The sequence below is a fragment of the Lathamus discolor genome, chromosome 16 (genome assembly GCF_037157495.1).
Source record: "Lathamus discolor isolate bLatDis1 chromosome 16, bLatDis1.hap1, whole genome shotgun sequence".
In the NCBI taxonomy this organism is placed as follows: Eukaryota; Metazoa; Chordata; class Aves; order Psittaciformes; family Psittacidae; genus Lathamus; species Lathamus discolor.
Window position 1 is genome coordinate 4393257 of NC_088899.1, and position 27673 is coordinate 4420929.

The window sequence follows — 27673 nt, forward strand, 5'->3', positions numbered from 1 at the left end:
GTGACCAGAGGGAACCAAAAACCCTCAACATCATGCACGCTTCTCCTGGAGGCTGCAGCTTTCACACGGATGACATATGCACACGCTGGAAGCAGCATCAGAATGTAAGACAAGGCCAAGATGAGTCTTTACACCACCAGTAGCTTTAATTCTAGGAAATTTCAGACAGATCTCTTCCAGCTTATACTATCTGAGTGAGGGTGAAGAAAACTGACTGAAAGAGTTTAAAAAGTCTACCAACCCCCAATTTCCATACATTTCTCCTGCAACGGACTAGGTATATTTCCCTTTCCCAGAAGCAAACAGTAGAACACAAATTAAATGCTACTGGCTGACTTTTTTAACCCTATTCAGTTACTCATCTGCAACCAAATGTTTGAGCTCAAATAAGTGACTTTCATAAGGTGTTCATGTTTTTAAAGAGACCATATAGATAAACAAATCTCCATCTCCAGGAGGAACTGATAACGTTTCCTCTTGAAATAGATATATCGATATATATATTTCAAACAAACCCTTCTAGGTGGAAAAGAGATGCTGAAAGGCCAGACGCTAAGTGTGTGGAAGCTGTTTCAACTAACTTCAGAAAGAGGTCAGAAAATGATTTTCCAGTTCCAATCTAAACTGCTGGCTGTCATGAAAACAGACTAAAGAACTAGTTCTCTCCTTTCTATATCCTGCCAGAAAGAAAGCAATGAACATATGTTGTATTTGAAACTCTGCACTTCTGTTTGACTGTCGACTCAATCTAAGAATGCTGGTTAAGCTAGTTTCCATGAACCAGCACTGCATTCCACAGTGAGTGTTCTGTCTGGGATTTCCCCGTGAGAAATGCTGGCATGCAAAGCTCAGTTAAAAGCTGATCCAGAGAAAGCAGGTTAAAAAGAGAACCACACAATACACACATTTGCCTCCACTTCCAGAGTATTCATCTCCCATTGGATCAACTGAAAGGAAGCAGGAGGGAAAACACAAGAAGGATCAAAATTGAAGGCTCACTAGGACACAGGAAGGGAAGAAAATACTACTTGATATTTAAAGAAACAAAATACAATTTTCATTAACACAGGTATTTTTCCAGTTTTGATTTAGAACCAAAAAACACAGATTGTACCAATCACATAACCACTTGCATTGCATTGTCTTCTGGCCTCATTCTCTTGAAAACAAGCAAACAAAAAGGTAAATACATGTTACCCATCTTTAAGCAGTCTGTGACTCAGTTAGGACTTTTGCTTCACAGGCAAATAAGCTCTGACAAATCAGAATCTAGTGCAACATTCCCCCTTTATTAAGTCAAAGAATCTTTTAATCCACTGGAATACATTCTGTGCTTTTATGGGCACTTCCTTCCCTAGGAATTAAACCATTGTTCATATTAGAGAAGAACGCAGCAGCCTAAAGTTTGGTTTATTTGCTTTGTTTGGAATGAGGACAAGGAAAGAATTCAGGCACAAATGAATGTGTTCTGGTGCTTTAAGAGGTTGCTGGCAAAGCAAACCAGTACAATACCACTCTGCCAACCTAAGTCAAAATCTCGCCCCAAAAGAATTCATTATTTATTCACAAGCAGCTGTTTCATAGCTGGTTATTTTGAGATGACAAATGGTTTGTCACTCAGGACATTGTCTAACAGGAATTAGTCATCATTTTCTTTTCTGAGCAAGGAGGGCATTGAAGCCAGGTATCAGCTAATAACCTTAACCCTTTAAGGAGGAGATGCTTTCTTTCTCAGTATGAAATTAAGCTTCTATCCTCCTTTTATTAGCAGCCAGAAAAAAAACCCTCCATAACACATCAGGGCAACTCCTGAATGCGTAAGTTCTATTACACAAAATCAGTTCCACAGTAACAGGAAACTCAAGTTCCATGTTTTTCCTTGAGAGTTTGAAGGTGGCCTCTCTACAGATAATCCTATGATGGACTGTTAAAAGACAGAACATGCTACCATTCCTAAACCCCTGCTCAAATTTAATATCAGCACCTACATTTAACTCCTTTGTTTTAAACCCCTTTGTCTCACAGGCCCAGCCCTCCCTTCACTGTAAGACAGACCAACCTCAAGATGGTAGGGTGTGTTTAATCCACTTACTGTCAATAATATCTCCCAGCCCTTGGGCACGCAGGAGATCCTTAAGCCTTGTCACCTCCTCCTTCAGCTCACGCACCAGCTTGGCATTGGGATCTTCATTGATAACAGCATTGCATTTAATCTGTTTTGCACGATCTGCATATCTGCAACCAGACCAAACCAGTGAAATCTTACAATGAGAATGTAAGCGCTTATATGCAATGCAGGAATGCAGCAATATAGGAGATATTTAGCTTCAGCTGTATGTAAGAATCTTGCATTATATTAAGCCATGCATTTGAATTCATATTCAATAGAGGGTATTGCTCCAAAAAGTTCTACTCAAGACGGATTAACAATATGTACAACAGACAATAGATTTTTCTTTCTCTCTTTCTTTATTCAGTGCTTTGAATCCTCAGCTTGACCAGTGTGCTTAATTTTAGGGACCACACTGGAAAAGAACATACAAACACAAGAAGATGAGTTTGATTTTTCAAGTTAAGGGTAGGCAACAAATGCCTAGCTCCCTGTTCACACAAAATAGATCAGTTTTCCTCTTTCAGAGTAATTGAATTTTTGTATTGAGTCATCTTCCCTACAGATGCTCTTGAAGCATAATAACCCAAAAGTCTGAGGATAGAATGTGGCTATTAGAGCTAACAGCTACTTGTATCCATCTCAGATAAAAAGAAAGTACCTTAAAGTGCTCAAAGTTTCATCATAGTTTATGTCTGCTGGACTCAAAGCAGCAACCATCGCAGTTCTGGAGTTACCACCTACAACAAACAGGTAAGACTTTAGATGAAACTACAGTATTCACCAACAGTATTTTCAATAAATTATAGAATTCAACTATATTCTACATTCTAAGGAACATACCAAAAATCATAGCAAAGAGCTGTAACTTTAACCAAAGGTAGAACTGTATGACTGAGATTTGATAAGCAAAATTATTTCACTCCATACTTGATACACATATAAGTGAGTTAAAAGCAGTCAGAACATGGAATGAGAATTTTTTTCCCTATTGGCACAGGAAATCAGCCATACCTAGATTTTCTCGAAGAAGCCATGTTAGCACAGAATCCCTGTACGGTATAAAGTCTGTCTTCTTCTTTTTTTTACTCTACAAAGAAAAGAACACATTACCGAAAAAAACAGACATCAAAAGGAAAATTAAAGACACAAAAAATCATAGGATATCAAAAGAACCGTGACAGCATCCACATAAGCTATCTAAACAGAGGGATGGCCCATCCTCAGTTGTAAAAGTGATTATGAGACAACATGCACCATATTCAAACATCTAACATGATGATAAGCAGTCCAGAGAATTCCCTTGACACACTACCTTCAGAAAGGTTTGCCTGTGCACTAAGGATATCTTCCTGACATTTCAGTTGTGCGTTTTAACACCATTCCAAGACAATTTAGGCAGTAAATTGTTCAGGGTAAGATTCATTTGTCCTTTGCTAGAAAAGTTACAGCTTCCAAGAGCAGTCAAAAGTCTATTACAGGAGATTGCACAGCTACAGAGATACAGGTGCACAAGGCATATGACCTAGGTGTATCTACTTAGATACTCAAGTACTTGATCCCAAAATCACTAGTGACAGATTAGAACTTCCACACAAGAGGGCTTTCTCAGCACCTTTGGCAGACTTCCCCAGCTTCTCTATTTGATCTAAATGAAACAACGATTAACTCCAAAAGCTCTAACAGAATGTCATTTGTTTACTTACACAAATAGTTAACAGCCAAGCATCTTGCTTCAAGAGATGCCACAAGTTTGTTTGCACCTGACATTCAACACAGGATATGGCTTTGCAATAAAAGGCCTGATTATCATTTGTGTGAAACTCCTCTTAACACTCAAGAGTGCCTAAAATGTGTTAGTCTTGCAATAGTTCTACTGTCCCTTACCAAAGGTGAGTAACCTCACAACAGATGAGTAAAATTACAAAGGGCTCTTAAGCACCACATGCTAAAGCTGAAAACTAGAATTGACTTATCGCCTATAATCCATCATATGGGGTAAAGAAAAAAGCATGGAGAGAAGAATTATGAAAGCAAAGATGAACTTATCCATATGAAAAATAAATATTCCCAAGGTAAATCACCGAATCAGGAGCAGGAATGCAATAAAAGAATATTCTTAAATACATACTTAAATATGCACTTTTCATTACTTTATCCCCAACCTTAGAACATCTTTAAATTATAGTACTGATAATTTTCAGGCTTCATGACTACAATTTTGAGTCACAGGAATTTCTCAAGGATCTGACATAAAAGATCCCTGCTCTTTGATTCCTGAACTGAAGAGAATAAAGTCTTACACTCAGGCAAAACAAGACAATATTCACTACTACTCAGACCATCATACCTTGCTGGTGCAGTTATCCTAAGTTGAAAGCATTAAAGAAAGAGGAAGAAAATACAAGATGAGCTTCTTAACAGAGCTTTATACAAAATTGCCATGTTAGCTTGGACAGTGTTTGCTTTTCTTGAGAAGCCCAATGAATAAGAAGAGTTTTCATAACAAAAAGACAAATCTAAAAAGCACTTCAGTATACTCAACCTGCCCAAGCTGTTGAGAACTCACTTTGAAAAGAAACAGCAGTTTAGGCTTTTTAAATAGCAGTTGACTATAAAAAAAGACAAAGTATTCTTCTGAACCTACAACACTGTGTTCAACATATGCTCACTCAACTCAACAATTAAGTCTTGCCATTGAAAAAAAGCCAGTGATAATCAACTGTATTGCTAAAATGTTTAATAACAAACCTGCAGTTAGTTTTCTAAATTTATTCTTTCAAATGAACTGCTCTACAGAACTAAAAGCTTGCTACTTGAACATGTCTTCTACACAAACAATAGCTTCTTTTGCAAGGCTTCCTCACAGCTAAATAAACCAATGCTTCACCCTATCAACAAAGTTTCTACCAGGCTGCATGACATTCACAGAATACTACTAACACTATTCATCTACCAGAATACACACAGCTAATTTGGCTCAGAATGCTAAGCCAAGAACATGAATGATTCTGCTGCACACAGTTTTTACTGTCTCAGTTTTACAAGTTTTGAATAGGTTGTTGCAGGTAACTAAATGCTGTACTTACCACTTCAGCCAGTGCTGAAATAACTTTGCCCAGAGTTGTGAGAGACTTGTTTATATTTGCTCCTTCCTGGGGAAAGAAAATCCAGTATTATATAGTAATTAGAATTGTTCAACCATGAACCGCTGCAGACTAAACAAGCCAAATCAAACCCATGATCAGAGAGGAGAAAAAGTCTTCAGTTTTGCAACAATTTTTTCCATTCTTATAATAGCAAGTGTTTCTTTTCTTCATTATTCATCAAGTGAAGAGCCTACATGAAGCTTGTGCAGCCACTTCCCTTTCTTCCCCCCAAACACTGATGGTCCAATACCTTTAACCGGGTTCCTTTGGCACCAGTTGAATCAGCTCGCTCACTCCCAGCTAGATCCACAAGGCTAATCTTGCTGACCTGAGGAGAGAAAGCACATCAACGATGAGAATTAGCTCTTGGTGAGCTAAAGAACAAAACTTCAAAGAATTCTACAGCATGAGAATAACTCTATTGTCTAAAGAAACCACCACAGCGTACTTAAAACTACAAAGTTTTCACAAGCTATTAGCTTGATGCTGTTATCTTATGGATCAGAGGTGTCTGGGATTATACTCTAGTTTAAGTATCAGTATACCCCTCTACCTAGAAGGAGAGAACGAGGTCTTGCATGAACGGAGTAGAAAAGCAGTCAGAACTACTGCTGACAGCACAAGTATCTCATAAGAGGAGAAACTTAATGTTTCATCCTGACTCTGAAGACATCAACAACAATGCACTAATGGCCTAACTAAACTGACCGCATGTCAGTTAATGATAATTTTACAGGACGTGGTGTCTTCAATAGATCGGTTTTTTTAGGTCTGTCCACAATAGTCAGTTCAGAAACATGAACATTACCTGTATTTCAGCTACTTCTGCATGCAGCTTCTATTCCACAGTAACACAAGGCAGAAAAAACTATCCCATGCTAAACAGTGTGCCTCCTTTTAACATGCAAATTCCAACAAGTGCCTAAGTCTCACTCATTCCAATTCCTGTGCCCACAGAAAAGAACTAAGGAGGCAAAGATTGCACTGAGAACCAAAACCACAAAGTTTTCGGAACAAGACTGGAAAATATTAACTTCCTTTATTTCCTATATCCCTCCCCATAGAATTTAGTCCTTAAGGCCATATTTCCCCACATCTTTATACTCTCATCCTGCACATATTCTCTATTTATATGTTTTTAGAATTAACATTCAAACAAAAACCCCATAAGAAATAAAAAGACCCTGTCAAGACACACAGCCTTAAACAGAACACCAGAATACCCAGTTAATTCTCATTTTATCATCATACTGCCAATAAGAATAAGTCACTGCAAAGAAGATTTGTGAAAAACAATCAGAAAGCCACTTATTTGTAACATACCTTCTCTGTGGAAAGATTAGTTTCTGTGTCATGTTTCTTCTGAGTAAAGACAATTGTGAACACAGCATGAGAGCGGCTGCTGGTTTCATTCATGTTGGTAGCTGCCACAGTCCTAAAATATGAACAGATATAGACATGTTTAGGAAACAGTAGCCTCTGTGCTCTAAGTACAACTACCTGCAGGGCTGAAAGCAGCTGGGGAGGAATGAGACCAAGAGGCTGTATAGTTTATGTTCTGCCCTGGTAACCAAGACAAAGCCACCTTGAATGTTACTAACAAACCCTGTGATTTTTCACTCCTGAATTACTCCCTTCTTCATCACAGCTTAAAGACAGCTTCCTCAATCTGTGTACTCAGTAATCTACTTTACACTCAAACACCCAAGAAAACACAAGCAGCATTACATCAATCTTTCCCACACATTGTTAAATGGAGCCTACAGCTGTCATGAAAACAACTACTAATGAACCAGAACTGAAAGCTAAAATGGCAACTTAAGCCCTGGCCACTTGACTGAATGAAAGAGAAGACTGTGTTCACATGTGTATTTATACCAACATAGTGATAGAGTACACAACAAAAGGCAGAACTAAAAGCCAGTATAATTATCTACGTACCTCATCTCAACCCATTACAAGCTTTAAATATCTATACAGTGATTTGCAGTGCTGTTCCCCCCCCCAAATCAATTTCAGCCTTTTAACAGCATTGATCAGTATACATTTCAGCAGTACTCCTCAGCTTGAGGAGTATAATAGTCTTCCTGAGCTTCTTCCAGAAATGCCAATGCGTCACAGAAGATATTTCAGATTTGCTGCTATATGCCATATATCCCCACAACAGAGATAAAAATATACAGTGTGCTATCATCACTAACCTGGCTTTGTTCCCAGCATCCATGAGGTCAGCAATGTCTGTGTAAGATGTGACTGCTAACTTGGACAGATCTTCCACATATGGTCCAAGCAGAGGATGTTCTCGCACCCGCAAATTGCCTTTGTTCTTCGGGTTCAACAAGTCTCTTACTCTCTCACAGTAAATCTCCATGTAACTCACCTGAAAACAGGAATTTGCATGGACAATTTAGTGTTTCCTAAGGCTTCCTCTGCAAGCAGCCCTGCAGCATTTCAGAGCGCCACTGGTAGAAACTCCCCCAGTCCCTTGCAGGAATGCTGTAGGTGAGTGTCTGAGTTCATTTAACAGATTGAGATCATGGAAGAAGGGAAGAAGAGCCACTAGTCTCATGCCTCAGATCTCCAGCACAAGCTGCAGGACTCATGTACAGATCCCTCAACCATTTCGAAAAGCACTGGTGTTTAATTAAAAATTATACCCTTGAGTTCACAATCATCTTAACAGCTTTAATACGACACAGCAGCAAGACTGTCTTTGTAAAGAGGCAAACAAGACAGATGGTAGGAGGAATCTGCTTACAAGGAATGTCTCTTATGTGCCTCCAAAGCAAACTTAAGAAGGGAAAAAGAACTAATTTCTTTATATGCAGAAGCAACTTTTGACTCTAAGCTATCCCCACGTCCTGCTGTATTCCTGAGTCATTGGTATAATCATACAAACTATGGTAATCTGGAATCTGCACCCTTTGAAATAAATTAGAAAGCTTCTTTAATTCTTTAATTTCTATTTTTTCTCATGGCACTAGGCTTATCCCAGTCCAACAGGTACTTGGTAGCTGCAGCAGTGAAGATACTAAATATTGAAAGAGACAGGAAATTCTTTACTTTCATTTTGTGGAAAGATTACAGATGCAAACTCAATCTCTAAATTTAGGGATTTAGAGATTGAAGATCTCATTTTGTACAAGTGCAGATAAATGAATTCTATACCCAAAACAGATCACAACACACTATTTATACATTTCCATCACTATTCCCGACTCTCTTTTCTGCTCATTTGTCAGATGTTTGTTCTTTTAGATTTCTATTATAAGAGGCTATTTCTCTCTCTCACATGGACAAGTCTATTCTTAGAGACATAATCAGAAAAAGAAATAAGTACGAAATAGAAAAAACATCAGGAAAATGTGGGAATCTTCTCATACACAAATCCTAAGCATGATATTCCTATGGTATTGAAGCATTAAGTCGTCAAATGTTAATGAAATACAATTAAACGAAGTGTTAAAATGGACAGATTCAGGGCCACAGAACTAGTAATCATCCAGTTCTGTAATTTAGAAGCAGCAGTGATTGGAGTTCACATTTCTTAATAATAATCACATTTGAATTCTACCAGCTTTTTGTTCTTCCTTTCTTCATATTTGCATGTCAAGCCATTAACACTGATTGGGGGGAAAAAGTAAACAGTAAAAGACAGGAAATAGTCTATGAAGGGGTCGCTTTTATTTTTGTCTTCAAGTCGTGCAAGGAGACAAAACCACTTTCTAAATACAACCCGATCCAAGTAAGGATAATTATGAACAAAAATTAAGTAATGACAAACTTCTTATGTATGCACAGCTTAAACAATTTTTCTCTGTAAACCAAACCTACTAACAGATGGCAGGTAAGACTGAGCTATGCAGACAAGTCCTGTTGGGAAATAGGGTATAAATTATGACTGTAACAATTGGCAAGGAAACAAAAAGTCCCAGACAGGTTTTAACTACATTTGCCTCAAACATGAAACAGAAAAGACACAAAGCTTAAAATAAGATGAAATTAAAAAACCCACAGCATCTTAATCCAACATCAATAATGCAGCACCCACGCTCAGTTTGATGTCCGGCACACAGATACTCTTTGATCCCTCACCATACTCACCTCTACAGAATATGACATTTCCTCATTGCTGTTGTCATTGATTTTCTCAAACAGTTCTTCACACAGCTGGAAAGAGATTAAACCTGAGTCAGAAATTAGTCTTACCGGAATGGTAACAAGTAACTACTATGACATGCCATTAAATTGGCTTTAGATTGAAGGCAGAGGAAAAGAACTTGTTACAGTAACCACATGCAGCTTCCCAATTCTACATCACTATCATTCAACCTTATTTTATATAGTAGCTCAACAACTGTTTTAGGTTTAACCAACACTGTTATTCTGTACTATAAAATAGAAAAAGCCTGTAACAACTGAAATGGGAAGCACTAACTTTAGAAAGGAATTATTAAAATCCTTAATCCTCTCCTAGCCTCATAAAAACAGGTCTGTTTACTTGGTGTGCTGAGGTTCCAGGATTCAGGTTTAAATCAACAGGCAGAAATTACTTCAAAATTTGTTAACAGTATTTTCATATGAAGGATGCTGTAACAAAAGCAGTCTACTGCTTTAAGAGTACTTGTCTACAAATAACTTAAATGAGACACCTAAAATTGTGATAAAGGAAGAAAAGATGAACAGTGGGCAAGCCATTGTAGTTTGTACAGCATGGGTACAAAGAGGAATAAGAGTAGAAAGAGGTTTCTGGAACAGATATCTACAAGCCATTGTATGAAAAATAGCTTATGAAGAATACAGGCAATTTGGAAAGTACAAACTCTGAAGTATTCAGTCAACACATGGCTGAAGTATCGAAGCTCCACACTAGGGACTTGCAGACAGGGGATTTTTGTCAACACCTAAGAATTTAATGTCAACAACCTATATTACTTCCATCATGACTGTGCTGTACCTTCTGTGTATGTGAGAACAGATTCAACAAGGTCTCCCTCAACAGACAGTTTATTTTGTACCTTCATGGGAAGGCTTCCCGGTGAAGTTGGAGGAAAACCATTTTGGTTTAAAACTATAGTAGATAACAGGAGCATTATTCAATCCACAGGAGCATTATTAAATTAGAGGATTCTTAGGACAATATTTAGTTTGTATCTATTTGAAGTTTTGTAAAAACAAATAGGAATACCAAGATTACAACAAAACATTTTAGCATGAAGCTTTTGTCACAGATTTTCAGCTCATTTCACCTGTTACGCTGTACATAAAGACACTGCTTAATAAACCAAAATGGTTAGATGCAAGAATTCTGTCCTTCACCACGTTACCTCTTCCAATGTTATTTTAAGCTAATCATCAGAACACTTGCAACCTATTTCAGGACGTATGCTCATGCTATTAGCAGAGAACAACACTCTGTGTCCTCTATTTCACACCTGTGGCACAGGGCCAATGTCTCCTGCAAACCTGCAGCAGAATGAGGACTCAAGCTGTTCAGCATATTTGTTTATCAAAACTGAAACCCAACCTCAGGTTTCTATTTTGGGAATGGAGGAACACACTATCTTCCAATGAACCTGCTTCACTGTCAGCACCTATATGCTTGAAGAAGGCCTGAACAAGTGCCACGCAACCAACAGTTATAGGATACTACATTATAAAGTATTTCTTGTGGGGGGATCTCAAAACGTTTTCATACATTTTTCTTACCAAGATGCCTTACTCAGTTTTTAGCTTTGGGAAGCTTGTTTCCACAAAATGTTCCTGGCATGATGATCAGTAATGCTACCTTTTGAATTCCTGCTGAATACAAAGTGTTAAGTGCTGTCCCAGCTGAACTCAGAGAAGAAACCCAGTGAACCAGACATCTTGATTTGCTAGTTTGCTGGCAAAGTGGAGAAATTGGATGGATATAAAATATACAGAGAGCATAGTACGAGTTTATAAAGTAACAGAGAGGAAAATGACTTAGAATGCTTTTTCCCCAGTAAGTTTCTTTCACTTCAGAATAAGCTGTTGTTCTCTGTTAACTGTTATTGCAATATAAGAACAGCACACCAGCAAGCACGTGCCTGAACATACTATAAAGCCAAATCTCCTTTCTGGGTTCTGTTTTACCTGGGGGATTATGCCTGCTTGGCTCTCCTCCTGCTTGCCCATCATTGTGTAAGATTTCCCAGCTCCAGTTTGTCCATAGGCAAAAATGCATACATTGTAGCCCTCAAAGGCATGCAGCAACATCTCCTTCCCAATATCATTGTATACACGGCTCTGAGATGCAAAGCAGGGATCTTCAGGCTGGAAAGACATGAAAACAGCATAAATACAGTCTTATCCTAGCATTCAAGTAACATTTCAAAACACAACTGGGTTTTGTTTCCTACTTTTTTCCCCATTGTGGGTCAATCTATTAGGAAGAAGCAAATATACACAAATGTGCACATTTCTGCACACAGCTTTTTCCCAAGGCAGTACCAGCTGGAGAAGGATGACAATGCAGGAGCACTCCATCAATGCTGAGGAAACAATCTGCACAAAGAAACCAACCTCTTGTTTTGTGAGCATTGTTGGCACTATTGGAAAAGTTTCGAGCAAGATCACTGACAAATGAGATTCAGGGTGTCTGGGAGGAGGGAGTCGGGGGGAGAAAACCAAAAGTAGAGTTCAGAGAGTCAATACACATGAATAAAGGACTGGGAGCTACAAAAAAAAACCCCACAGTGGCTGGTCTTGACAAGGGCTCTGAAGGGTAGCACAGGGAAAAGAGAAGAAAGTTGCTGGGGTTTGTTTGGTTGTTGGGCTTTTTCAGATTGAGTGTAAAGAAACCATTAAAATGACCAAGGTTTTCTTGCAGCTGTCTGATCCCACCATCCAATACAACACAGTTTTCTATTTACAACCTCACTGGTGACTACAGAATCCCTAAGTATGTCAAACACATCATTTCACATTAGCAAGTAGCTGAATCAGTGAAGGACAATGCATTAGAACACTTTTCTATGGCTAAACTCAACAAGAAAACTGAAACATAACATTAAGAAGAAGCTATTTTAAAGCAACTTAGCCCAGTTATAAATGAAATCTCTACTGCAGATGCATCCAGTGATAGAAATCTGTATCAGGACAAAGCGGGTTACCACATTCAAACACTCGACTGAAAAGTTTGTTATGTTTTGAAAAGAGGCAATGAAAAGAAATCACAAGTTAAAGATGTCAATAAGAACACACTTGCCAGATCTTAAGGCCAATACAGAACTTGCTTAAGGCAAAGCTTCATGAATGATAAAAATGAATTCTCTATTTTTTAAGTAGTATGTTTCAGGCACAGCATTGATCAGACACCAATATCCAGTCACTAGAGGAAACCCAAGGTGCAGCTCCAGGCATGGTTTAAGACACAAAACACTGGCAGAAAGCTGGATTCAGTGTCTATGCCCATTTTTCTCATGTCTTGATGATTTAGGAAAGCCCTTGATAAACATACTTGAAAAAATTACCATCCTAATGATTATCTACACAGATGTTTTATGTTGCATGAACCAGAAGAGATAACATAATACTGAAACTTGATTTTGTAGGACTATGTCACTATATTGTGACTATGTTGTTCTTAATCTAGCATTCGCTCTCTTCCTGAAATGCTGGATTTTTCTACTACTTTTTCCTGAAATCAGGACAAATTTAGCTGTGCCCACATTCTAATGCTGGGATAAAGATTTTATCAAACCACTTTTCTTTGATGCTGCTTATCTGCTACTTTTCAGGAATTAAGTTCATAATGTTCTAACTGATCCTGTAATCTACTCGCATGGCTGCTCTGGAAGATTCAGTAGAAAAGCTGCACAAATCCACGTTTTTCGTCATGAAAACAATCTGGTTGGCCACAGATCTGCTCAGAAATATTAAGTCTTATTTGCAGCATCCATGTTACTAAAATTAGAGAAATTAATTATCCCTTCTTTCTATATCTTTTGAGAAAATAAGGCAGGGGAGGGGTAGATGGCAGAACAACACAGTTCTGCTGTAGAACAATTGCTGGAAGTCAGCGAGACCTCAGCACCAATTCGCAGGAGGGTGGGGCAGAAGAGCTGGATGAGAGTTCATTGCTTTTGCAGCTATCAAAACACGGATCACTACTCCGCCTTTTCCAGACATGTCAAGGGAATCCAGACCACATCTCACCCTGAGCTATAAGAACTCAAGCAACTTTCACTTGTCTAAGGGCAAAACTGAATTAACTGTGGTTCACACACATCCTTCAAGAACAGAACATTCTTAGTGAATATTTGCGGTAACCTTTCAAATATTTACAACTTGTTGTGGAACTTCAGGAGTGCAGCTTTCTGCTCTCCCCCAGACAGGACAAAATCACATGTAACAACAAGCTTTTAACCTGAGTGAGGATGAGACAATGCAGAAACATCTCACAGGGACAGCATGATCAGAGGAAAATGTAGTTAAATCAAGGCAGGCAACAACCCACCCCACCCCCAAAAAAAAAGAACACACCCCCATGGTTTTCTTGTAAAAGAACTTACCGATGTGTGGGACCAGTAAGAGTAGTCAAAGCTGAAGGACTTTGGTGCTTCCTTAGGATTCTTTGGATTGATAATACCTACAGGAAACAAAATGCAAGCCTTTAGCTAAACTGACATTTAGGATCATGATTAATGAGCTTGCTGAGCCTTAACTCGATCTGCACATCTTGAGTATTCACAGAATTGCCACATTTGAAATAAGTCAAGGGGGAAAAATAAAATCCTAGAAGGAATGGTGGTAACTTTTTACATGGGCCTGTAGCGATAGGACAAGCAAAAATAGTTCTAAACTAACAAAGGGGAGATTTAGATTACGTATTAGGAAGAAATTATTCCCTATGAGGGTGCCCAGAGAAGCTGTGGCTGCCCCATCCTTGGCAGTGCTCAAGTTGCATCTATAGACATTTTGGGGATTATGTGCATAGTTTACTTCAACATCCTTTTATATGCACAAAGCCTACAGACAGATTGTTAACAGGACTGATATTAATTGAACCAACTGTATTACTCATAAATGTTCTTGCTGTATATAGCCACTTAATCCCACGAAGACTCCATATCAATTTGTGTATATTTCCTCTTTGAACTTGATACAATACATGATGGCCCTATGAAATTCACACACACAAAACAAAGCCAGAATGAAAACATTTGTGTATAGTTCCTATGTTATAGCCTTTGCAAGTCCCATTCACAAAGCTGACCTCCAAGGGCCTTTTCAGTTCTTGCAGTCCTTGACTTCATTTTCTTTCCAAGGAATTTGTACATAAGAAACTAAGAATCTTCAGCTGAGTGAACTCAAACACTTTGCAAATACCAGAATGAATATGCTTTGCAAAAACCTGTTTTCTCTTCATACCAGCACATCTGTAAATTTTATACTCTCTTCCTTTTCTTGGATCCTCCTATTTCTTCAATACAAGACCCCTACATGTGCATTTCCCACAATTAATGACAGCTCTTCCAGATACCTTTTATGTTGTTGCTTTGGGTTTATTTCTTTCCCAGCAACAAAGCAGCTTCCTATACCTTTGCTGGGGAAGGGAGGTAATACACAATAGATTCAGCTGGCATTTTAAAGGGCATGCACAATCTCTGTAGTTTCTGTATTTCAAGGAGGGTAATTAATAAGCACAGCTCTTGCTGCAGGAGTAAATTTCTACTCCTTTCTTCTTTTCAGTCTTACAGTGCTGGAAATACTTACGTCTATTATTTCCAGCAGTTGTTTTCAACACCATCTGTGTAAGGATGGACTGTAAAAAGACATACTCCTGAGGGTGCCAAAATTAGATGACCCACCATAGATTTACACATACCCTTCTGCACCTGCAGCAGCAATCTGACTTCGGGGGTAATATGATATGTGCAAACAAAAAACTACAATGAAAGAAGCTATACAAATGTAGTGACAGTCTTCCTTTGGTTGATTTACATTGTGATACCAGTCATCCAAAACAAAGGAAGCTTATTTCTCACATACTCGTGCCAGTTCGGCTATGCTTTGGGAGACTGGGGCTCCTCCCCTTCCTCCTGTGACAAGTACCAATAATACAACACCCACATCTCCAATCATTTCAACCATGAACTTAACGTTATGCTTCACCAAAATCTTTGAAAATGTAGTTACGGATTAAATTAAATCACTCCTCTACCAGATGCTGTGTCCCCGAGCAGGGCTGTTGTCCAAGATTCCAAGATTACAGTGTAGAGGAAAGATCACCGGATTGCAAATAGCAACAGTTGCTACTCTATTTCTTGTGAGTAACTCCATTTCACTTGGATGCACCTTGTGCTGACATTCTTGCCTTACGAAAGCTGACAGATATGCAAAGCCAATGAATATTATGCGTTGCACTTAGTACAGTATCAAATGGCAAAAATGCTTGTCAGTTTGACTAGCAACATGGGCATCAACACATAACAAACTGGTAACCTAAGCAATCATGTATGGCTTTAGGTTCCCTTTAGTAGTTCTGACCAAATAGCAGCACATCTGCAGCACACACTATTAAACCTGTTCTAAAGTGAACTAATAACCACCCCAAAAGACAACTGCCCTGCCCCAGATTTAATTCAGTGCCCTCCTTTCAATGTATTCCAGACTGCTACAATTCAACAACTTCTCCATTATTTAACATCACAGCTCTGAAAGGGAAGGAAGAAATAATGCCTTGTAACTGGAAGTTCCTCCGCAAAAAAGCGGCACAAATAAAACCCAACAGCTGCATTAGTTCAATGTAACAACCTTTGGGGGTGAACATTACTTTCTTCAATTGTTTTTGGCTGTAAGTTCAAGGGAAAGTAGTCTAACCATTAAAAGCAGCAACAAACAGAACCCATTGCTATGTACTAGAACCTATTCTGATGTACTATATTACACAATCCCAAGTAGATAACACAGAAGTGTACTGCCAGCACCTCTCCTGACAATACATTCTGTGGTTATTCTCAACAGCAAAAGATTTTAACTTGAACTCTTCATGCCTCTTGGGAGGCAAGTCATGGCTAGGGAAAGAGAGGAGCAATTACCTGTATTGGTACATTGCTACCTGTATTGGTACATTGCATTTGCAATATTGCTCTGGAAATGACAAACTCACAGCCTGGCAAACAGTGAAGGTAATCAAGACAACCATAACCCTAGCTACAACTTTGCTGACCAAGAAACACAGTTAAACTACAATCTGAAAACATGCACTGGTTACCCCCAAACATCACATCAGTGCAGTTTTACTTCAAGATGCAAACACATCACAAAAGAGAGCTCTGAGCTCACTTATTTACCTCATGGCACAATTGATTCGTCTCCTCTTAGAAGCAACAGTGAAACAGCAAGTATTCATCAGGGGTTTGCTTTCCACTTTTGTATTGCTGTTTGTAAGCAAAAAGGACATTTCTCTTGGCCAAGGCAAAGCTGCACTTGGTCTCTCCAAGGAAACAAGAGTTAAACTGCCTTCTAAGATTCTACTGTGTCAGAAACAGAGAACAGAACAAGCAGCACAAATTTCAGTGTTAGTCAAAACCAAGAAGGAAAGCAAAGAAGCCAAATGTTTCATCAGAAGAATAGGCAGCTTTTCCACTCAGCTCGCTGTGAATAAAGGCACACTGACCACCCATGAAAGTCAGATCTCTAACTATGCAACAGGCTTAGTGCCCGGCAAGGCACTACAAGCTTCCTCTTAAAGCTTCATCCTGCTTGCTTCAAGGTTAAATTTGATCCAGCACATTTGTGAAGGGTGAAGGTCAGGCTCTGTGATTTATGGAATCCACTCTGCCCCATTTTCTTTTTATACCATTTATTATTATTATTATTTTCTCCTCCACATTGAACTCCATGTCCAGCTCACTATTTTGAAAACTACTTTCTAGGATGCATGTTTTTGCAAAGCCTATCTAGAGAATCATATCAGGAAAGGGAGCTTAACATGCAAGGCAGCTCTGTCAGAGCTTGGGAATGCAGCTGCCTGGCCAAAACCTTCCACTGCAGCAGGAGTGGGTCAGAGAAAACCTCCTGGCTGCCAGGAACTCTGCATGCTGCCCCTCACTACTATGATCCAGTCACAGCCTTTTCACTCAGCTGCTACTCCAAGCCTGAAAGTCTGTTTATCCCCATTCCTGTTTCTTACAGAGTCTACATCCTCCATTTTCAGAATCACTGGTTTAACAGAATTCTCAGTCTGTCTACCAATGAACCCAGCAGAGTTGACTGACTGAGAAGATACAAGATTATGACCTCAGTGGATTTCAATCAGCCTGAAAACCTCTTTGTTTGGAACACCGGGCACCAAATGAGTATGCACTAGCATCAGTCATGTCTGATGCAGTCCGAGTTTGTACCAACTGAGCAGGTATACAATAACGTGAGATAAGACACCTGAAAGAAGATGGTGAGGCAGCTGAGAAACCAGGAATTCAAGCTGAAGTAACGGATCTAACATGAAGGTGTGCGCTGCACCAAGCATCTTCTTTGGAGGGACAAGCGGTTCGTGAAATCTAGCTATGTTTAAAGGAAGCTAAGGGATATTTCTGAAGAAACTAAAAGCCTTCTTATAGCACAGGTAAGCTTTATCATAAAAGCTCATATGATATATTGGAAAAAGAAAAAGGGAATGATGATACAGAAATCAGACTGAGTGGGCAACTCTGATTCTATGTACCAAATTATTCAGCAAGCTGTGCTTTCAGCTGAACAAGGAAACAAACAGAATCTTAGGACTGTTTCCAAAATCTCCAAAATGCACAAGAATGCAAAAAGCTTTTCAGTTATTCTTGCTTGTTTTTTAAGCCATGCAAGGCCAAGATTAGTGAATCATGAACTAGGTCATCATCTATCTCCTCTCACCACACAGACTCCCTGCATGGTATGCAAGCTAATGGTTTAATTACAGAGCCTGAGGAAATGAGAAAGGCAATAAGGCAGCCGATCACAGCAGGAACACATTAACGGCCTTTTTATCTTACAGAATAAATTTGTTTATCTGCTATTTCAAAGGTTCAATGTGGCAATTAACTCTTCTGTTTGCAAACTGACACTAAAGCTTTGTGCCCCAGCTATAATTAGTTACCATCAACATGGCATGGTAGCAACTATGAATGTTGGAGTTAGCCTCAGCAGCCGGTTTCTGACAAACTCAAACCCTTTTTCAGGCCCCTTGCTTCACCAAGAGCCAACTTCTTAGGTCATGTGGAATCCTTCAGCTTCCGACAAGTTCAGTTTTCTGCATCAAACAGGAACCGGGTATTTTACAAAATCACCATCTCCCACATCACTGCTATACTGAAAAAGGTTACACACATAACTCCAGCATGGAAAAGATGAAACAAGCTGAAGATACTGTTTTCCTACCACAGTTTCTAAAACTCCTCTGGGATCTAAGGCAGCAAACACAGTCTGGGGTAGTGCCCATCATTTACCTCTGGAATGGAAGGCTGAGCAAAAGGCATGGGAATACGCATGTTTTTAAAATATACAATTGTTGATTTGGTCAAGGAGATAAATGCCCATGTTATTCCTCTTCTTGATTTATGAATTTCCAGAAATTTTGAATATGCTGCACCTTAAGACATAATACTAGTATCAGTTTTCTACTTTGGCAACAGACCAAGGAGAAGTAATGACATATCATAAATTGATGTAAAATTCAAATAAAAGCAACTGTGTGAACAGCTATGTAGTGTTACCATTTCATTTGAAGCAGTTTAATACTCAGTGCCAACCCAAAGACACAGCTTGCATTTTAAAAGCTTATTTCTCCTTGCAGTTACATAGTAAGCCACACAGAGCTGCTTCACATCACCTGAGGTACCTCTAAGCAGGAGTAATCCATGTACTCTCTGAAGCTCAAATCATTTAAACTATTCTTTTTAGCCTCTTAGCTGTATAAATTCCGTAGGGGGATTGACCACAAACAGGTGAGGTTTATATACAACTCGGTAAGGAAACCAGGTGTTTTTGAACAAAGTTCTTCACACCAAATAATCTAATTTTGTATCATTACAGAAGACTCACATACTTCAAGTAATTTGCCCTTGTATAGAAGTATATAGTAGGAGTAGTACAGCCTAATAAAAGCTAAGGGGAAAGCAGGAGCACAATCAATGAAGGGGTTCTAATTTTAGATGTGCTGTATCAACAGTAACAAACCAAACTCCGCAAAACCTTTGGATTTTAACATGCCCTTAAACAGCCAACTTTGTTTCCTGGCATAAGGTACTTCCACAGTCCATCCTACTTGTTCCTTAATTAACATTGTTCATAGCATCCACCATCTGCTTTATCAGCTAGCACAGAAATAACACACTTTCAACCTTTCCAGTCGATGACATCAAATTCATTGCTAGTCTTAGCACAAACTGTTAGCAAACTTTGAAAGACCACTTCCCTACTGAAACAGGAACCATTAATTTTGCAGTATGTATTATTTTGCACTCCTATTGGCATTTGGGACATCTAACTTTTTTACAATCCAATCTTAATTTGTTGAAGCTGAAATTCAAAAAGCACACATTTCATATGCATTTTGTTTTACAATTACAACCAGAGTATGGAGCACAACTGATGCAAATTTATAGTCTTCTAGGATACTTGAAGCAGCATTCTCCGTCTTCTCACCCCTTCCTAAACACATACACAACACATTCCTACTTCAAGCCTTCCATTCTGCACTTGTATTTCCATTCTCCATTAAAATTAACCAAGTAAATAAACAGTGGGAAACCTACAGAGAAGAAAAACGCAAGCAAATGTAGCCAAGATCAGCCCCCTCATTCCATTCCCATCTACTCAGCCACATAAATATTTTTGCAGGCACAAAGAATGACCAAGACTACTTCTTAACCACTTCAATGTCCTGACAGATTATGACACTGAATTTGCAGACTGAGCCTAATCTGTTTTCATCCCAGTCAGCACTGCTCCTCAGAATGTCACTAGTTGTGCAGGTCAGAAGTTACCTGCAATTCACTGTCTGGGGATACAACAAGCTCTTGGAATAGAGACAGAGCACAAAGCACACAAGGGGTAAGAATTGAAATGATTCTCTTATCCCTCATTGCATTTAAAATCACGTCACCAGATTCAAGAGCTCCACCTCTGTTAGCAATCAAAGTCATGTTACAGGGCATTCTGCCATCAGACATGCCACACATTAGTCACTGTAGGGTGCTCCAGTGAAGAACTGGCTAACTGCAGTTTGCCCTTCAGATAAACACCAGCAGACAGAATTAACTTGTGCTAAATCCTGGGATTAGCTGATATACAGCCTGTGCTGGAGTGGGGAGGGAAAGGCAGCCTGATAGATTAATATTAAAAGAACAAACACACAGAAAACCCAAACAAACAAAAAACCTATCCATTGCCAATCAGATAAACACCAAATAACAATGGCAAAAGTCAGGTATGCAACTGGAGAAACTAAACTTCCAGCATTTGTGCAATCAGCCTTCTTTCTGTCATTCACATTTTCCATTCCCATCTCTCTACCACATCTGTCAGCGCCCAAGGCACAAAGCCTCTTTAATTTCTAAAATGAAATAACATTAGGTTTCATCACACGGAAGACGCTTCACACCAGCCTCAGTAATTCTCCCAGTGGCAGCAATAATCTACACAGAGCACACATTTCTACCAGATATGAAGAGCAAAAAAGGCCCTGTCCTGTCTTTGCTTTTGTTCTCATTGATCATTGGTAAATAAATAGGCAGAAAATTTCCAAGCTCATGCTAGTCTAGACAGAACTCTGGAAGGGGTAACATGTGGGGAAACAAACACCAAATCATTCACTTCTGTACCTTCTTCAAACTCTATTTGAATCAATATAAGCAGTAGTTTAATTTTACGATGTCTGAATAATCAATTTAACCAACATAAAAGATGTGGGGCTTTCAGAATGGACTCCAAAGGACCAAATCAACATTAAGTAGAGAGCCTCTTAAAAAGCACGGGTCTGGAAAATATATCTGCGCCATGTGTAGGCTGGAATGACAACAATGAGAACATGTTCGTTACCGAGAGCAGGGTGGAGCAGGCATTCTTTATTTGCTGGAACGTGAATAACACCCCAAAGACACATTTAATACAGGCTTCTTTCCTAGGCACAGGTTGCCATGAGATATATGGCTATACTGTTTTTACAGGAGACTTTCAGGGTTGTTATTATAAGAGATAAATGAAGGGAAATGGACACTTCCAGCTTGTAAAGCAGTGCCTGCTTTTCAAAGCATTGTTTGCATTTTTCGAATCATTAAAAGGGAAGGAAACCAAGTAGAAGCTAAGAACAGCTCATTTGGAATTCAACCGGATTCTCTCCCCACCGTGGAATTTCAACCCTGGACTGGGAGAAAGGTTGGATGGGGGAGGGAGTTCGGCTCAATAGCACCAGTGCACGGCAAATACTTGCTCACAGAAGCTGCTAGAAAGCTGCTCTCATCCTCAGCTGCTCTTGCAGATCCAAGTGCTATAAATACCAGCTCTACAGCTGGTGTTCTTGGAGAACTGCATGCCAGCAGGCTTTGCACCAAGCAGGAGTGAGGCGAACCATACTGTTCTACCTATCTGAAAAGCTGAACCAAAACCATTCCCAAACTTCCATTGTCGACTGATAACCTGAAAACATCCTACTCCAGAAGATGCATATCAGGTCTATATATGTAGCTGGCTTAGCACTGGAAGTTGAGCTGAATCCTTCCCTCCTATGTTTTCTGCTTCAAGCCAGGTAAAACATTCACCCCCTGCTTCCACTTAACTACATGTCCAATAGCCAATGGCCTCCTCCAAAGGCTGTTTTAACCTTCAGACACATGCCAGCACTACATTAAGTACTACATCATGTAGCACTGGAATCCTGGGGAGTCACCTCTGCCAGCCTCAGTATCTTAAAGGATTCACGTAGTGAAAAAAATACCCTATTCTTAAAGTAGTTCCCATCGACAATTTATGTTTCCTTTACTTCTACTTGAACACTGAAAGGTGACTCATTATTTAAACATTTGGTAAAAAGAACCATCTCTAAAGCCCTGGTTCTCCGTCAGTGGGCACTAATTCTAAAGGTTTCATTTCATTTCACATGGTTTACTCACCACTGACAGCTTTTCTGGGTTCATTAGTAATATTTTCCCTCTTTATTCCATAACGGTCATTTAATTGTAGTCCAACTGCATTTAACAGTAGCTGGAATATCCTAGCCATCCCACGGTCTTGCTCCAGAGCCATTAGTTGTACCTCTAACATTTAAAAATCATTAAATGTTCATCTTCTCCCACCTCCCCAAAGTCATCTTCCAAAATATTTTTCTCTTTTTCAACAGCATTGCAGAATTAACACTTCTTGAGTTATTTTTACACCACCACGAGAAAGGCTTTAGAAGGAAAACCAAACACCTAAAAAAATTCCAGTTTATTTCTTCCGCAAAACCAAAAATATTCAGAACTTGTAAAAACACAACTGAGCTGTTAACATTGATGGGCATTCAGAGACAATGATTAAGACTCACTTCTGGACAAGCAACAGAAATCTCTAACCCTGCAAAAGACAAGAGAGCTCTAATGTTCATATGCAGAGTCTTTGCTTGTTGTGTGTTAAACTATTAGAAACACAGAATAAAGAAGCAAGAACCACTCCCCATCAAACTCCACTCTTGGGAGCAACTATTTAAAGAGAATATCAATTGCTTCCATTTTCTCTTCGAGACGAACCTGCATTCAAGCCTTTTGTTGCCGGTTACAGGACTTGCGACAACTGTAGTAATTGGAAACAGGACCATCATTAGATCACCTTAGGTAACACTGTGACTTCTTTGACTTGCCTTTCAAACCACTTCCCAACTCAACCCCAACTGCAATACAATTCATGCATCCTCCATGAGACACAATTTATCTTCCCATTAAATAGCACTTATTGATAACACATCTACCATGAATGCAATGTAGTATTATCATATTGGACAAGCATTCACTTCATTTTAACCACAATAACGAGGATTTACAGACTCGACAATCAGGATAAGGGTTAAGTGACTTTCCTCCACTGCTTTTTATTTTCCCAAGACAACCTCTTTATGCAAGATACAAGCATAAAAACCTGGAAACACTTAAAAAAGGGGGGAAAGAAAGACAAGCTTTATGCAGAAAAATCATTACATAAAACATGTTTTAAGAACCAATGCTTTCTGGCAGGCACCACTCATCAGAAATGGGGTATGCTTATGTTTTTTGAGAAACCTAAAATCTAAAAAGACAGATTGAAAGACTGAAATCTATCTACAAAAATGAATCCTCCCACCTATTCTATCTTTCCACTGAAAATGTTTCATCAAGAGGAGAAAAAGTAATTAGGGAAGACAGCTACAATGAACTCTTTTACTTGCCTAGCATATGCTCCATAAATTCCCATTACTTTACTATCTACATGTACTCAGTGCTAGTCTAAATAAAAGTCAAGTTCTTAGAGAGACTTTTCTCAACAGTAATTTAGACCAAAGATGACTTCCATGATACAAGTTCCTTTGTTAAATTATCCAAGCTATACTTAGAGAATACTATTGCAGAAATAAACCCCACAGTTGTTCTTGTGAAGGCATACATACAATAGGGGTGGTTTTTTTCCATTCAATGTGTCTTTTAATGAAGAAAATAGTTAAAAATTAGATCAGAAAGAAAAAGATCAACAAACCACACTTCCCCTCATCTTAGGATTAAGCTTCTTCAGAAAAGGTTACTACTTTCTAGAGCTACTTCACAATGAAAGAGACAAAATTCAGCAATATCCTCTGTCGCTGTACAACAATAAAGTACTGGCTGAATTACTGACGAGGTTACCTTGGTTTGTGAAGCTTTCAATAGTTTTGACTTTGAAAAATGTATTCTTTTTCAAACATAATTTTAGTATTGTATTTCAACCATCACTCATTTAGACAAAGACACCATAAATCAAAGGCCTTTTTTAAGTTAAGTCCTGCTCTTCCACCCATTTTTATTTTGTTCCAAAACAACTGCATCAAGCAGGACACATCTTCAAAGAAATGAAGTAAAAACCCAGACAGAAAAGGAACTCAAATGAGATGTTTCTGCATTATTTTTTTATTATTTTTTATTATTAAAATATTTGGGTTTAGACCAGAGGTTCATAAACATTAGAGAAAAAAAAAATCCAAACAACCATTAGAACAGAAGTATTTTTTCCTCAGCCTCTACAAATCAACTCCAGAATGCCTTACGGAGGTTTTCTGATGCCAAGGATGTCTGCTTGAGAACTCAACTGCCATATGTCTACAACAGCAGCTGGGACTATTGTTCCTGGCAGATAGGACTGCTCCACTGTGCCTATTTTCATTAAACATCCAATATACCATAAGTAGTCCACAAAAGAACCTTCCAACATCGCTGAGCCAGAGACTGAATTCAATCTAAACAAGTGATTTTCAGACCTAACCTGAGGATCCAGTTGCACTACTATCTTTTAAGATAACCAGGACTGTACAAGCACATTTCTCCATTAATATGGTTTATGGCAAACCAGAATATACAATCTCAGGTGAACTACAGTTTGAGAACTTTGTTTTACTCTGTCACTGGCACCCATTTTCATTCACCTATTTTCTTTCACCTATTGTACAATTACTGTAATATCAATTGCAGAGGACTTATTCCAAGTTGGAGACTTACTTATTTCCCTGCTTCATTAATTTAGTTTTCTACATACTTATGCAGCTTTTTAAAAGAATAAGCTAACTGGACTCCTTGCTGGTGATGAATACCTAAATGCTGTCTTGTAGCTACTAGCTTGAGCCTCTGCTTCAGTTTGATTTGTGTTTAGTTGGGCATTGTTTAGCTGCAGAGAGGATTATCAAATCATTTCCACACCAAAAAGAAGACAAAATACACCCACAAAAAAAAATCCCACATGGAAAAAAACACAACCTGAGGGAAGCCCTCCGGCTCAGCTTTTCATCTCAATAATCCAAGGCAGCAGCTTCCAATGTTGTTTATTTTTGTTACATTTCAAAACCTGATAAAAGAATGAGGAAGCGAACTACTGCCACACAAAATACTCTTATATCTATAGCTCACCTTTCATCCTGTGTATTACATGGCAGAATGGTTTTCACCCTCAGCAGAAAAACAGTAGTGAATGAAGTGACCAGGCAATAAGAAATTAATAAACTGGGGGTAAGATGCATTAGTGTTAAGAGACAAAACATTCAGTCAAGATATGCTGACAACCTTGATCCACTCTTGAATTATTCATTTCAAAAAGCTGCTTGTGTGTTTGACCTAGAGGACAATAAACCACCTTTCCAGTATATTAAAGATGATACATTTAAAGACTGACAAAACCAAACAAAGTTATCTCAGAGGAAAAGAAAACAGTATTATTTCAGATGCTGCAGGCTGTTTTAATATTAGGTGGGATTTTATCAATAAACCACCACCACAAAGAGCAACTTAAAAGCCCAACGATGCCAAGTTTCACTAGAAAATATTCTGTAATAAATAATATATATATATTGCAGTATCAAGCTTGCTGACAGTAAGGACTGCTAAAAGAGGATCACCCTAGGGAATTCATTATCAATACAGAAAGTCCTCAGAGCCCACCAACTTCCCCTCTCATGCTCTCATCATGGCTTGACTGCACTAAGGGCAATGCTACAACACAGCTACACTGTAGCATCGAGTACTAAATGCATGGGACTTAGAGATGTATGCCCATGTCTGCTGGTGACCTCTGCACAACACACAACATAGCTCTGCTCTTCAGAGCACAGCTCCAAGGGAAAACAAAGCATTTTGGTCAACTGAATCCACTTGACAGCAGGTGCTTTTGCAAACCAGCCCATCTAAGTGATAATACTAAAAGCAATAGTCTTTTCTTGAATTAATCCAACTCAGTTGCTGGTTTGGTAGGGTTTTTAATTAGTAATTTGATAGTGACACTACGCCTTCTTTGGAAATCGGTTTGCATTCCCAAATTAACTTAAATAGTAGGATTTTGCCGCTTCCAACTTCTGTCTTTAAGAATTCCTCTATTAACCTCTATTCTCCTCCCCCACTTCTCCCCGTCCACAGCAGAACTTTTGGCAGTATCCTTCAAATGGATACCATCTGCAATTAGATACGAGCTGAGCAGCACAGGCCTTCTGCCAAAATACCAGCCCCTCAATGCAGTCAGCACATGTGACTTCAGCTGGACTGCAGAATTCCGGATTTCAAACATGTACCTCAAAAACAAAGCCTGACAATTCTTTAAGTGCAAGATACTGTACTACTGCAGATTGATACCTCTGCAACCATAAAGGGAAGGGGGGAAAATAATCTTGTCATCTTAGTATAGAAGACCGGGGGGGGAAAAAAAAAAAAAAAAGAAACGCAATGTTTCCAGTATCAATTTCAGAATTCCCACGTTTCGCATCCTTCCAACAGAAAAATAGAAGCCCCAGTTGCACACAGTGAGTGCTTTTAACATTGTGGGTTAGAGACCTGTGTAAGAACCCTCTTTTTCTGATCTTAAGACATATATAGAACTGTATTCAGCTACCTTCTGATTTTTAAACACTGAGAAACCATCAAAATGGAGATCTACTATGGATCTTGATTAAAGTCCTTGATCTTCACAAGGAAATGACACAAAAGCCAGATAGGATGACAATTTAATTCTATAGACCTCAGCCCACAACAGAATTACACTTGTTTTGCTTCTAAGGCAAAGTTAAACCATGTAACAAAATTGAGAATAAGCTTTTTAACATCAGGAGGAGGTTTGGCTTTGCTGGAAAGCCCACCATGAATGACAAGCAATCCCAAACACTGTAAACAGCTAAATGCACACCACACCTAACAAACAAAAGCAGTGTGTTAGGCAACAACCCTGGTGGCGTTTGACTTCAAGAATATACTTCATTATCCATGTCAAAAAACACTCCTTTTCTCATACATTCACGAAAAATACACTGTGATACACTTTATTATAATTGTCCTTAAAATAATCCTAAGCGCTCTGCCTCAGTTTCACTGCAATGTAGTCTCTGCTTTATCAGCCAATACATTTACAAACCTGTATAAAGTTTATACTCAGAACCCACAAAGGATTCATAGAGCAGCTTGGCCAATCAACACATAAAGGATTAAAATTTAAGTTAACAATCAAAATATCTTCTTAGTTATCAGACTTCACACTGTTTCATCAATCCTGATCACCACAATAGTCCATTAGGCTTTAATTCCATGATAAGGGAACTTTTAACTGTCTCGGAGGCTTAATGTAGTCACTACCCAACAATATCACCAGCCTCTCAGATTTGCCTCCTGTCACCTTGATTAGTGCACTAATGCAAAAATAACATTCTCAGAGACAAGACACCTAAGCCTTGGTCAGTTCACCA

At 38.8% G+C, this 27673-nt stretch overlaps 1 protein-coding gene across 6 annotated transcripts in view; it reads right to left on the reverse strand.

Moving 5' to 3' along the window:
- KIF1B (kinesin family member 1B) overlaps positions 1 to 27673 on the reverse strand; it is a 93589-nt gene that overhangs the window by 57881 nt on the left and 8035 nt on the right. For 3 of the 6 annotated variants that reach the window (XM_065696512.1, XM_065696514.1, XM_065696511.1), the window contains exons 3-13: positions 13797 to 13873; positions 11377 to 11556; positions 9364 to 9429; positions 7461 to 7639; positions 6583 to 6694; positions 5510 to 5587; positions 5200 to 5265; positions 3125 to 3200; positions 2772 to 2850; positions 2093 to 2235; positions 906 to 947 (exon numbers count right to left, since the gene is read on the reverse strand). In XM_065696512.1, coding sequence (XP_065552584.1) covers positions 906 to 947; positions 2093 to 2235; positions 2772 to 2850; positions 3125 to 3200; positions 5200 to 5265; positions 5510 to 5587; positions 6583 to 6694; positions 7461 to 7639; positions 9364 to 9429; positions 11377 to 11556; positions 13797 to 13873 — 1098 coding nt within the window. The remainder of the gene's footprint in view (positions 1 to 905; positions 948 to 2092; positions 2236 to 2771; positions 2851 to 3124; positions 3201 to 5199; positions 5266 to 5509; positions 5588 to 6582; positions 6695 to 7460; positions 7640 to 9363; positions 9430 to 11376; positions 11557 to 13796; positions 13874 to 27673) is intronic. The other 3 variants (XM_065696515.1, XM_065696513.1, XM_065696517.1) reach the window with 1 other exon arrangement.